This window comes from Lotus japonicus, chromosome 2, assembly GCF_012489685.1.
Source record: "Lotus japonicus ecotype B-129 chromosome 2, LjGifu_v1.2".
In the NCBI taxonomy this organism is placed as follows: Eukaryota; Viridiplantae; Streptophyta; class Magnoliopsida; order Fabales; family Fabaceae; genus Lotus; species Lotus japonicus.
The window spans coordinates 69,808,014-69,819,971 of record NC_080042.1 but is presented as its reverse complement, the minus strand read 5'-3'; the positions used below and the strand labels follow the sequence as shown (position 1 = coordinate 69,819,971).

General features: G+C 35.8%; 1 protein-coding gene and 1 long non-coding RNA gene across 2 annotated transcripts; one reads left to right on the top strand and one right to left on the bottom strand.

Annotated features, from left to right (window-relative positions):
• The first annotated feature begins 1,096 nt into the window (after positions 1-1,096).
• Positions 1,097-2,411, top strand: LOC130735597 (heavy metal-associated isoprenylated plant protein 21-like). Its single transcript, XM_057587531.1, has 3 exons — positions 1,097-1,274; positions 1,435-1,510; positions 1,873-2,411. The coding sequence occupies exons 1-3, from the start codon at positions 1,197-1,199 to the stop codon at positions 2,175-2,177; spliced, it is 459 nt and encodes a 152-aa protein (XP_057443514.1). The 5' UTR covers positions 1,097-1,196; the 3' UTR covers positions 2,178-2,411.
• Positions 2,412-8,680: 6,269 nt separating this feature from the next.
• Positions 8,681-11,619, bottom strand: LOC130735596 (uncharacterized). The gene is made up of 3 exons (XR_009018511.1): positions 11,321-11,619; positions 9,128-9,228; positions 8,681-9,034 (listed from the first exon to the last, which is right to left on the bottom strand). It is a non-coding gene; the product is annotated as an uncharacterized LOC130735596 (long non-coding RNA).
• Positions 11,620-11,958: the final 339 nt, after the last annotated feature.

The window sequence follows — 11,958 nt, the reverse complement described above, 5'->3', positions numbered from 1 at the left end:
CTCATGCATGCATATCCACCATTTGAACCTCTCAAAAATTATTCCAATAATTACACATCACATTCTTATCCTCTCTGAATTTCTCAATTGTTCCTCATAATTCTTATATCTCATGTTCCTTCCACTTTTGCCACTTAATAAATGCCAAGGAAAAATTAATAGCCGAAAAAATTGAACAGACAGTTTCATCATGGAGTTGCATAATTCCATTATATATTTCCATGCAATTTTGATGGATCGAAAGAGAGAGACTTTACACTTTCTGTGGGCAACAATAGAGTATATAGCAAATTGGTTCAATTATTCTACCCTTGTCTAGTGATTGGTTCAATAATCATATATCAATATCATGAAGTGGTGGATTATAATCATAGTCGTTTCAACTTGTTCGGCTATGGCGCCGCTCTTGTTTGTCTTTCTATTTAATTAACATATCTTAAAATCATATTTTATATAAATCTCTTTCCGACTTGGAAAATGTCTGTAAAACATCCAATTGGGGCCTAGACACTCTACATAAGGAGAGTGAGAAATGAAAAGGAGAACATGATGTTTCAACGAATAAGTTCTAATACAATTGATATATAATTGAATTCATTAAGAGTTGAGTGTTTGATTGTTGGACGGTGTTTATGAAAATAGATTTATTGTAAAGGTCTACCTACTCAGAGTCTAGAGATGATTAGTCTCATAACTGCCGACTGTGGGAAGAAAAAATGAAGAAAAAAAAAAGAAGTAATAAAATGTAATATATGATGTGTGTTGTGATAAGAAGTGATAAAAAATGAGGTTTTTGAAAAGTGTATGTACGGTTGGTGGTTTAGGTCATAACCCTACATACAATTATGTAACTTGATGGAGTATTTTGTAAGTAAATTGTATAAAAGTAAGCCATAAAAAATAAAATAAAAACATATAGATTTGAAAAAGAAAATTGTCTACAAAACATAGCACGGATGGACTCATTTCTAATGCTGGCTCCATCTCAATTAATGAGCCTTTGGAGCATATAGATGTCCCCATTGATAATTGCAGTTTTATATGATATAATTTTCAAGACACTGCTTTTACAATTTGCACCTGAGTTCTCTCATTCTTCTTGACTCTTGAGGCCCCTATATAAACACCATTCATCTATCTCACTTTATCTCACTCTCTCTCTGACTTTGCTTTCTAGAAAAGAAGAAGCAAATTCAATGGGTGCACTTGATTACCTCTCTAACTTTTGCACGGTAGACAGCATTAGCACTAGGAACAAGCGCAAAGCAATGCAGGTAACAAATAGGAACTTAGCACAGCCTCACTTCTTAATTTGCTTCTTCACGTTTCTTCATACCTTGCTTCCTTATACCAAGTGTAATCTAACTTTTTTGTAGTTTTATTCCTTTAGATATATAATTACTCAGATATGATTTTTGCTCTCTAATATTTCAGACAGTTGAGATCAAAGTCAGAATGGACTGTGAAGGCTGTGAAAGAAAAGTCAGAAATGCAGTGACTACATTAAAAGGTTCCCATCTTGCTAGCTTGTTTTTCTTTGTCATAGCAAAATTTGACTTCAAATATGAAATGTATAAACTTCAAGTTCATTAACTATACTGTTGTGTTTTATTTTTTACTAACTTCTCTATATATCTGGATTTTGATCAGTTAACATTCCTATATTTTTTTGTCTAATTTTGTTTTTAATTAAATTCTACTTCCTACAAGGCTTCAAATGCGCCATGTTAAAAACTGGTTCACCAATAAACTATGTTTTCACTTTTTACTATTAATATACAAGATGCTCTTCATGTACTAGAATTAATTTGTAAAGAATCATTTTTAATTTGTGAATCAAATTTTTCTTAATCCTGACTCTCGCTTCCGCAGGGGTGAAATCTGTGGAGGTGGATCGAAAGCAAAGCTACGTGTCGGTGAGCGGCTATGTAGATCCAAACAAGGTATTAAAGAGGGTAAAGAGCACTGGGAAAACAAGAGCTAAGTTTTGGCCTTATGTTGAGCAGCATCTGGTGTACTATCCTCATGCCCCCGGAGCCTATGCCAGAAAAGCACCTGCTGGATTTGTTAGGAACGTTGATCAGGCATTTCCTCATGACTCATCCAATGCCCCTGCTGAAGAGAATTTTGTGTCACTTTTTAATGATGACAACGTAAATGCTTGTTCCATCATGTAATCATCAAGTAATCAAAAACAGTAACACTGTTGAAAATCAAGCTTATTTTTCTTAGTGTCAAGTCAAGTACATGATGGAGAAGCGTCCATGAGTTTAGTCTTGTCGTGGACTCTTGCTAGTTTCAACCATGGTTTTCACTTTTCAGGGAAGCGCTGAAGTGCCATGCTATTATAGTACACAATGTTTTTTGTATATCAATCTTAAGCAAATGTGAATCTGCGTATTTTGTGGTCTTCTTGCACACAAGGTATAAGTTAGGAGTAATTATAATTGTGAAAAAATCAATAAAAACCAATGTTTTAACAAAGGAGATATACATATAGTGCAAGGGCTGAGGGATGGGACATGCATGGTGGTGACATGCTAACAAACTTTTCAATTTTGAATTTTTACATGGGTTAGAAATTATTGAAGGCATGCCATATTCTTTGTTCTTGGCCTCCTCTTATTTAATTTTGGCTCCCTAGTCTCAAATTTCTGACTCCGCCACTAATTAAGTGAGCTTGGGATAAAGCATAACGATAATGCATGATAGCAATTATTGCTAATCCTAGGAATTATCATTAAGTTGTTGCTAAGAAAGTAATAAGATGCATGCCAAGAAGTAAAGAGTGTGGTAATGTGTATATGAGAGTTGAGAACTTGAAAATAGTTAAGTACAACTAACTATTTTTTTTTTTTACTTTAGGTTATGTTAGTAATTAATAAGTTTTAAAATTTGAGTGGATAACTAGCAAATTTAAGGTATGCAAAAAGTAATCCTGACTGACTCATATGCTCATGATGGCAAAGACAACAAGGCTATAATATTTTGGTTAGGTCCTCACAACCTTTCAATCGTGAGAAAAGTATGATATACAAAAACAAAAAAAATTCCATACCTTATGTTTGAATTTTTTCTAAACTCAACAATGATCCACATTTGAGTCTAGGTGGTACGTAAAATCATGCATGAGAAACCAATCATACACTTAATCTACTAAACAGCTACAACATTACAAGATCAAAATTCTTAAACTTTAATTTCTTCTAACTTAAATTTATGTTAATTGAATAAACTTATCTATAGTTTTGTATTTGGTATGATTTATAAAATTCTTCCATGGGAAAGCAAAGCATAAATATCCGTTGTGGCCTTTTCCAGCCAGGCAAGAAGAATTATTGTAAATAAACTAAAGTGATCTAACTGTCTAGGAGCCACTGCTCGTGAACAACAGAAACAACTAATTATTACTCACATGGCCCGCCAACACCTAAACAATCTTCCCCACAATTTAAACTCATAATAAATTTCAGAACACACACCCTTAAATTTTGGCTTTATAGGTTATTGGAATGACGTTGCCATCAGTAAAACATGTCCCTGAAATGTAGCTTTGCTCCTATTGTAAACTAGAGGACTAGTTAATTTAATCATGATATGATAAATGCAATCTTAATAGCTTATATGATCCACCATTTAAAAAGAAATGCAAAAATTAAACGGTTATATTTTTTTAATTGAATAATATACCGTAAATTACACTCTACTACATTAAGGTTTTTCTATATCAATGTGATATTAAATTTTAAATTTATTCAAATATTACACTTGATCCCGTTTATATCAAATTGTCAAGACTAAAAAAACATAATTTTCTGACATATCTAATATCGCATCTATTTCTTAAAAATTTAGCTGTGAATTCTAGTGAAAATATTAAAAATTATTTTTTAATGTACAACATTGTGTTACCAATAGATTTAAAATATCTCATTTTTTAAAAGGGGATCCAATCACATAATCGTGTTTTTTTTTCTAGTATGTATTCTTTTATTTGTTCTCTTTTCTTCCCCTATTGTATTGGGTTGAAGTACCCTACTAAGTACTTCTTTTTATACTATCTTGCTTATAAAAAAAACATAATTGTGTTTTTATCATACAAATTTGTAATTAGTATTAGCTATGTATTTATATCCATCACAAAATTATATTTTTTTTAGTAAGTTTGAAGTTTAGTACATTAGGAAAATATTAAGGTAGTGGAGTATAATTTACTCTTATTTAAATATATTTTTAAGAAAATTATATAATTTGTTTAGATTTTTTTGACAGAAATTTGTTTAGATCTGGTATAACCTTAAATTAATTTAAACCTTCCACAATAACTTTGATATATTTAATTTTCATCCATATTGTCAACAAATTGGTGCACCTTTTGAATATATATATTTGGAATAACAAAAAAGAGGATGCTTACTTTATTGATAACTAATGGCATTAGGTAAGGGAGCAATGATGATAAAATTTAAAGGCCAAATACGATTTTGTAAAATTAGGAAGCTTCGGCTATAGGAGATAGTGAACTTTTAAGACATTGATGGTTTTTGGATGGTCTCTGACGTTGTAGGTCGTGTGCAACGTTAGTCCTACCGTTTATTTCTTAATGGAGGAGACTTACGTAGACGTCTAGTTGGAGAGAAAAATGAGATATGAGGAGAGAGGGAAGCACATGAGTATCACGTAAACTCACATGAACCTTATATGAACTCATTATACCCAAATCTGAAACCCTAGGGATCTAAATCGTGTTACCTTCTTCGTTCTAGGGAGGTCAGGGGTTTGGGTATAATGAGTTCAGATAAGGGTCACGTGATACTCACGTGCTTCCCTCTCTCCTCATACCTCATTTCTCTCTCCAATTGGACGTTCATGTAAGTCTCCTCCATTAAGAAATAAACGGTAGGACTAACGTTGCACACGGCCTACAACGTCGGGGACCATCCATGTAATTAAATTAGGTGGGGGACCAAAATCGTGGTATTGGTAAACGTCGGGACCAAAGTTGCAATTAATATATATATGTATGTGTGTGTGTGTGAATATTGAAAATATTGAGAAACATTCCCTCTCAACATGTGTAAAGTCACCTAGTTTACAGAAATATCAGACAGAAAACTAAGCTCCAAAACCTACCAAAGAACCATTAACAAACCTCCCTAACAACTCTAAAAACCTCCCAAAGAACCATTAAAATTTTCCAAAGAACCTCTAAAAACCTCCCATAGAACCATTGAAAACCCCCACACGCACAAGAGCGTGCTAAAAAGTCCAAGTAACAACATAAGAAAAACCTTCCAGAGGCAAAAGAGCTGAGACCCAAAACCTAACAATATCAACCAGCAGAAAAAGATAGAAAAACTAGAAACATAGAACAACAAGCAGCAGCAAGCAACCCAATAACAGCTACCGGACCACCTTCGCAGCAACATTGGTCGAGGAGAACATTAAGGTCGGAAGGGAACCGTAGCATCAAACCCATGCCTTAACCCACACTACAGAGGAAGTGGCCAATGCTTATAAAAGTTTAAGTTCCAATCCGAAAGTGCAATTCACAAGAAAAAAATATTACACTTTCAAAATTTCAAATTCCGAAAGTATAATTTACAAGAAAATAAAATTTACACTTTCAAAAGTTCAAGTTCTGAAAGTTAATTATGCTCACTTATGAAGTTTTAACTTCTGAAAGTGCAAAATCTTTTGCTTTCATAAGTATAATGAACATGCAAATAATTTAGTTACACATATGGAAGTTCGAGTTCTGAAAGCTAAAATTTCACTTATGAAATTTCAACTTCTGGAAGAGTGATTTTTTACTTCCGAACATTCAAATTCTAGAAGTCTGATTCGCAAAAAAATAAAATAAAAATAAAATACTTCCAGATCGAGGTTTAAGTGTTGGGAGCTATTTTTTATTTATGGAATTTCATTCAAGTACTGGATGCTTGGATTGTGAACTTTTACATTTATGGGTATTGTGGGAATTACAACTTTTAAAAAAATATTGGGTGTGTGCTTAACAATATTATAGTGTGCAAAAATCATTTATCAGATTAATTCTCAACTACATTCACAAAAAACTGGCTTGGATAAAATGGGATGTAGTGTGTAAACCGAAGGAGATGGGTGGCCTAGGCATAAAGAATTGGCATGTCTTTAACAAAGCTCTTCTCGGGAAATGGAGATGGAGGCTAATGCATGAACAAAATAGCTTATGGGGGACTGTTTTGAGAGCAAAATATACAATCCCAAATCCTGGTGACACAGTGGAAAGGAGGGGAAAAGCGTCCGAATGGTGGAAAGACATCCTTCAAACGTGTTTTGACAATCCAAACATGTGCTGGTTTGATCAAGGAATTAAAAGGAGAATAGGTGAAGGGAATGAGGTTCAGTTTTGGCATGAGCCTTGGTTGGATCAGACAAAGATGAAGGACAAATTTCCTAGGCTATTCTTGCTTTCTTCACAGCAAGATGCTTCGATCCGAGACATGGGACTGTGGACAAATGGCAGGTGGCAGTGGAGATTACAATGGCGGAGACTGTTGCTGGATAGGGAAATACAGGTGCTTGAGTCTCTTCTCGCCCTCTTGGACTTGGTAACTCTCACAAGAGACAGACCTGACAAATGGTTTTGGGAACCTGAAATTGATGGCTTATATTCAGTGAAGTCAGCCTATAAGCTTATTCAGGGGCCTGAGGAAGAGGAATCAATTCCGGTCTTCAAACTACTGTGGCAAAATATAGCACCCTCAAATGTAAAAGCTTTTGGATGGAGAGCGCTTTGGGGAAGGATACAAACAAAAGAGAATTTGATGAGAAGAGGAATCATTCAAACGGAAGAAGCGATGGCTTGTCTGTTCTGTATTAACGCGGCAGAAACTATGGAACATGTGTTGTTTACTTGTCCCTTTGCAATGAAGGTGTGGAATGCTTACAATAGTTGGTTTGGAGTTAGTACAGCACTTCCAGAAAATTGCAGGATGCACCTCCTACAGCATGGACAGCAGCTCTGGAGTAATAGGCAGAGGGTGGGTTCGCAAACAATCTGGCTAGCAATAATTTGGACGTTGTGGCTACACCGAAACCGGGTAATTTTTAGAGAAGGTGTGAAGGATGCTGAAAGAGTCTTTGACTTAGCCCAAATGCGTGCTTGGACTGGCTAAAAGCACGCTATAAGCGCTTCCGATACTCCCTCTACGAGTGGGTGACAAATCCAGTTTATTGTCTTCAAATCTTGTAGCTGTTTACTGGAGTTGTTTATTGCTGTGTAATCAACATTGTGCTGCTGTGTTTCTCTGCATCAGATTGGAGTCTGGAAATAGCTTATGAGGACTGGTTCCATGTGCTTGTTTCCCTGCATTCTTTGTCTGTAGCTGCTGTTTTGAGAACTTGTTTTGCTTTTCCCCTACCCTCTTTTATTGGCGCCTATTTTCTTGTAGCCTTAGAGGGATAGGCTTCTCTTTTTGTAGCAGACCTTTGTAGACCCTATTTTTTGGGTTTATTTCTTTGTATTTGGTTTTGGGTACACCTAGTACCCACTTTAATTCAATTTTGCTTATCAAAAAAAAACATTTGTGGTTTTGCCGACATCTGGCTCATCGTGGTCTAATTTATTCTCAACTATTAGATATAATTTTTTATCAGATTAATCATGAATAAAAAATCATTTATTAAATATATATTGCTTTACTGAAATACCCCTCTTAGTCTTCCTCCACCCTAGCAAAAGAGCTTGCAATGAAGCCCCTCAACCACCACTCTTCCTCCCCTTCAACCACCACTCCTCCTCCTCCTTCCTTACCAACCACTACTCAATTCCAGAAAAAGCGCAGAACTAGAAAACCACACACACAATGTCTCTCTCGCAAGAACCACAACTAGAATAAATATTTCATCTTGAAAGTAGATATGGGTTTGATCTGTGTTGCATGTGCTTCATCTTCTTCACTCTCACTACCATGCCAAAGTCATCTATGCACACCACCGAGCCTTCACCACGGCCAAGGCCACCAATATTTGTCGTCCTCCGCACTCAAACCTTCTTGATATGGGTTTGATCTACACCAAAAACGCATTGTTCTCAACCCAGATCATATCACGTGAATTGGAGTCTCTCTTCTTTCTCACAAACCCAGATCGAAGCTCTGAGAGAGGAAGAAGATTATGGGATGGAGCGTTGGCATTGAAGCAAGGGCAGCAGCGGCGTGGAGCTCAGAAACGAAGGAGGAGCATGGTGGTGCATCGGTGAGAGGAGTGGTAAGGGTGACGCTGGTCTAGTAAGGTGAAGGAGATGGCGGCAGTCATGCCATGGGAGGGAGGAAGGGAAATTGGTGGTTAGGGTTTTTGGAAAGGAAAATGAGGGAAAGCTCGTGGGATTTTTCTGACGGAGGGAGGTTAGGGTTGGCTTGATTGAGAAAATGCGAGGAATGAGAAAGATGAAAAAAAAATTGTGAAAATATGACATTTTTATCTTATCACCTGAAAATGAAATTTGGACCACTGTGGACCAAAATCAAAATATCCCACGGTAGAGGACTAGAGGCAGCCTACATTTGCTTTCATAATAGGGTCGAATTCCTCTCATATAAGCATAGCACAAACTACCAAATATCCGAATAGCAAATTAACGAGCAATGAAACATAAGAGATGCTTAACGCATCCATAGAAAAAGTGCTACAGATATAGAAATTAATCACACATATATATTGTTACCATGCTCAAAAGAATCAAAAACCTACGGAAAAAATACACCATTTGCTTTCGCAATTAAACATTGTTGCTTTTCTCCAATAGGCTCAAATTCAGCACAACTGCCAAATATCCGCATAGCAAATTGACAAGTAATGAAACATAAATGCTTAACGCATCCATAGAAAAAGTACTACAGATATAAATATAACACATATAAATTGTTACCATGCTCAAAAGAACCAAAAACCTACGGAAAAAATACACCATTTGCTTTCAAAATGAAACATTGTTGCTTTTCTCCAATAGGCTCGAATTCTCTTATATAAGCACAGCACAAAGAATATCCTGTAATAATAAGAAAACACAAAAAATGTGCTTAATGGAAAGAAAAAATAATAGCCCATAAGCATATGTATATGTTGTTATATATATTATTACCTTCAAATTCAGCCATCAAGGACAATTATTCCGGCCTTCTCCCAAATAGCCTTAACCTCGGTCTTGCTCTTATAGGAATTCCCTTCAGGGTCGTAAAAGTACTGCATGAGAAAAAAGTATGCATGTGAATGGTATTACGTATTAATTGAGTAGTATCTATAGATGAAATGTACACCACATTATATTCATTATTTATACATTACTGCTAGCTACTACACACTATCCTAATTTGAAAATAATTATGACCACTTGAACAAATTATATAACCTCTTTATTCATTATCCTCCTCGCCCTATATAAATTGTTTTCTCCTCTTTTCTCTCTCATATAAAAGCTCAACTAGCTGAGATTTTTTTTTTGTCTAGGGAAGAGAGTTGGGGTTTGTAGAGAAGAGAGGTGGTATTTTCTATCCTTATTTTCCTGTTTTTGTTTTAGCTTCTGGTTTGAACTTCTGTTTTTTCTAGTTTGGCTTTTTTCAGTGTTCTTCTGATAAGGCTTTGCCAGGTTTTTGTTTCTTATTGTACTTGGTTTTTTTTCTTTGGCGCTTCTTTTGTCTATTAATGCATTTTGCTTGCTTATCTAAAAATCACATGAAGCATAAATCCTAGTTCGCATAGCCGTTAATCTTCTATGGACACCTCATTTCTATATACCCATACAGAGTGAGGAAAAATTTAAAAGATATGATATTATATAGATAAGAAGGTTGATAAACAACCCCTTTCAACATGAGTATAGTATCTAGCTAGCATAACACTAGACAAAATTCAGCTCATATAGCAAAAACCTCCCAAAGAACCTACACGCACAAGAGCGTGCTAAAAATCTAGTAAATACCCCAAGCGAAAAATTCTCTAAAAAAGGTCTTCATAAAAGTCAAAAACGGTGACAAAAACAACCGAAGGAAATAACTGAGCCGCTCAACACTTGCAACAAAGACCAAACCAAAAGAACTGACCATAAGCCCCAACAGATAAAACTAAACCACACTATAGAGCTGAGACATAAAAACCAAGATACATAACAAACAGGAAAGAAAATAATGCTTGCAGGACTCCATAAACAACCTCTAGACAATGGCACAAAAGATGATCACTCATCCAAAACCGTGCAGAAACCAAGACGCTAAAGCCGGAAGGTGGCTGTAGCCAAAACGAGCGATCTCCACAGAACAAGGACTGGAGACCAACAATCACACAGGAACCAACTAGCCACGCGCACCACACCCTACCATCTTCCATAAACACAAGCCCAACCACATCCAGCGTACCCGAAAACCACCGTCGCCAGAAAACCTCATAGCAAAATCCCAAAAACCCACCTAACACCAAGACAATCCGCTTGGATTTACAAGTCACGGCAAGTCCTTACATATCCGCATTCATAAACACAAACGCTTGCTTGATGAGAGGGATAACATGAAGGAGCATAAAGGAGAGCAGAGAGAAGGGGTTGCCGCCGCGCAAGGAGGCGGCGGCCACCCATCCAAACCCTATATCTAGGGATCAGAGGAAATGAGTATAGAGAGAGATAAAAGTTAGAAAGAGATGGTAAATCTAGATGATTTATATAAATAATTACCAAACAATCTGCTTGATGCATTGAAGATCAAAATCCCAATTGAAACCCTAGAAGGTGATTTTTTAATGAAAAGAGAGGAATAGAGATCGACGCTGAGATCCCAGGGCAAGCCAAAACGAAACACAAAGGAAGGAGCAAAAGAAAGGGATAACATGAAGAGCAAAGGAGAGGAGAAAGAGGGGGTTGCCGCCGCGCGAGGAGGCGGCGCGGCGGCCACCCATCCAAACCCTAGATTTGGGGGATCAAAGGAAATGAGTATATAGAGATGGTTAAATCTAGGTGATTTATATAAATAATTACCAAACAATTTGTTTGATGCATTGAAATAGATCAAAATCCCAATTGAAACCCTAGAAGGTGATTTTTTAATGAAAAGAGTATATCAAAATTTTCTTGATATTTGATGAATGAGGATATGCATAGCATCTTTTGGCACCCAGAAACTACCCACATAAGCTTCTCCTCATAGCCCTTTCTACAATCGATTTCAAAGCCAAAATCAATTATTGAAAAAACTTATATGAATAACTTCTGGGTTTTGAAATTTATTTCCAGGAAAGATAATTTAATTCAAATTAACATGTTATGAAACCAGAAGAATGTGATGCTTACCCTATAGACCCTGCCAGATTGCATATGTCGCTCTTCTGCGACCCAGCCTGGGAGCAACCACTCATATCCTGGTGATGTCATGTCATGAGCAGTGCACAAGGGGGCCTTGATTGAGCTTGACCCAGTACGACTTCGCTTAATTTTTTCTATAGTTTGATTTGTAATCTCTGAGAATGTTGTGTTGGTTTCCATCTTCCTCTTCCCTTGATTGTCATTGTTTTTCTCACTACCACGTCCACTCTCCATTTTCCGAAGTCTCAAAAACACGATGTCAATTACCTTGTGTGAATTAATATATACTGCCAATGTTAGAGCTGAATGATGTTATATGCTTGCTTGCCTTTGCTTATAAAAAAAAAAAGAGCTGAATGATGTCATCTCGTACTTATCCTTTGCCATAGAGTTATTGTATAACATGTGATAATAGTAAAAAAAAATTAATTAATGTCGTTCTTATAGTATTAATTAACAATTAATATTTTTGACTTTTGAGTAAAAATAATAATAAATATTGTCTTATGTATATTACTTCGAAATAATTGTCAATTTTATCAAAAACACATATATTAAGAAATGCAATTAATTATTAATAAATATTGTCTTGTGAAAAATGTGTTGTTATATATGAAAATGGTAGA

Coding starts and splice junctions, on each gene's coding strand:
- LOC130735597 (XM_057587531.1), top strand. CDS start 1,197: ATGGGTGCACTTGATTACCTCTCTAACTTTTGCACGGTAGACAGCATT. Junction 1,275..1,434: donor ACAAGCGCAAAGCAATGCAG/GTAACAAATAGG, acceptor CTAATATTTCAG/ACAGTTGAGATCAAAGTCAG. Junction 1,511..1,872: donor TGCAGTGACTACATTAAAAG/GTTCCCATCTTG, acceptor TCGCTTCCGCAG/GGGTGAAATCTGTGGAGGTG.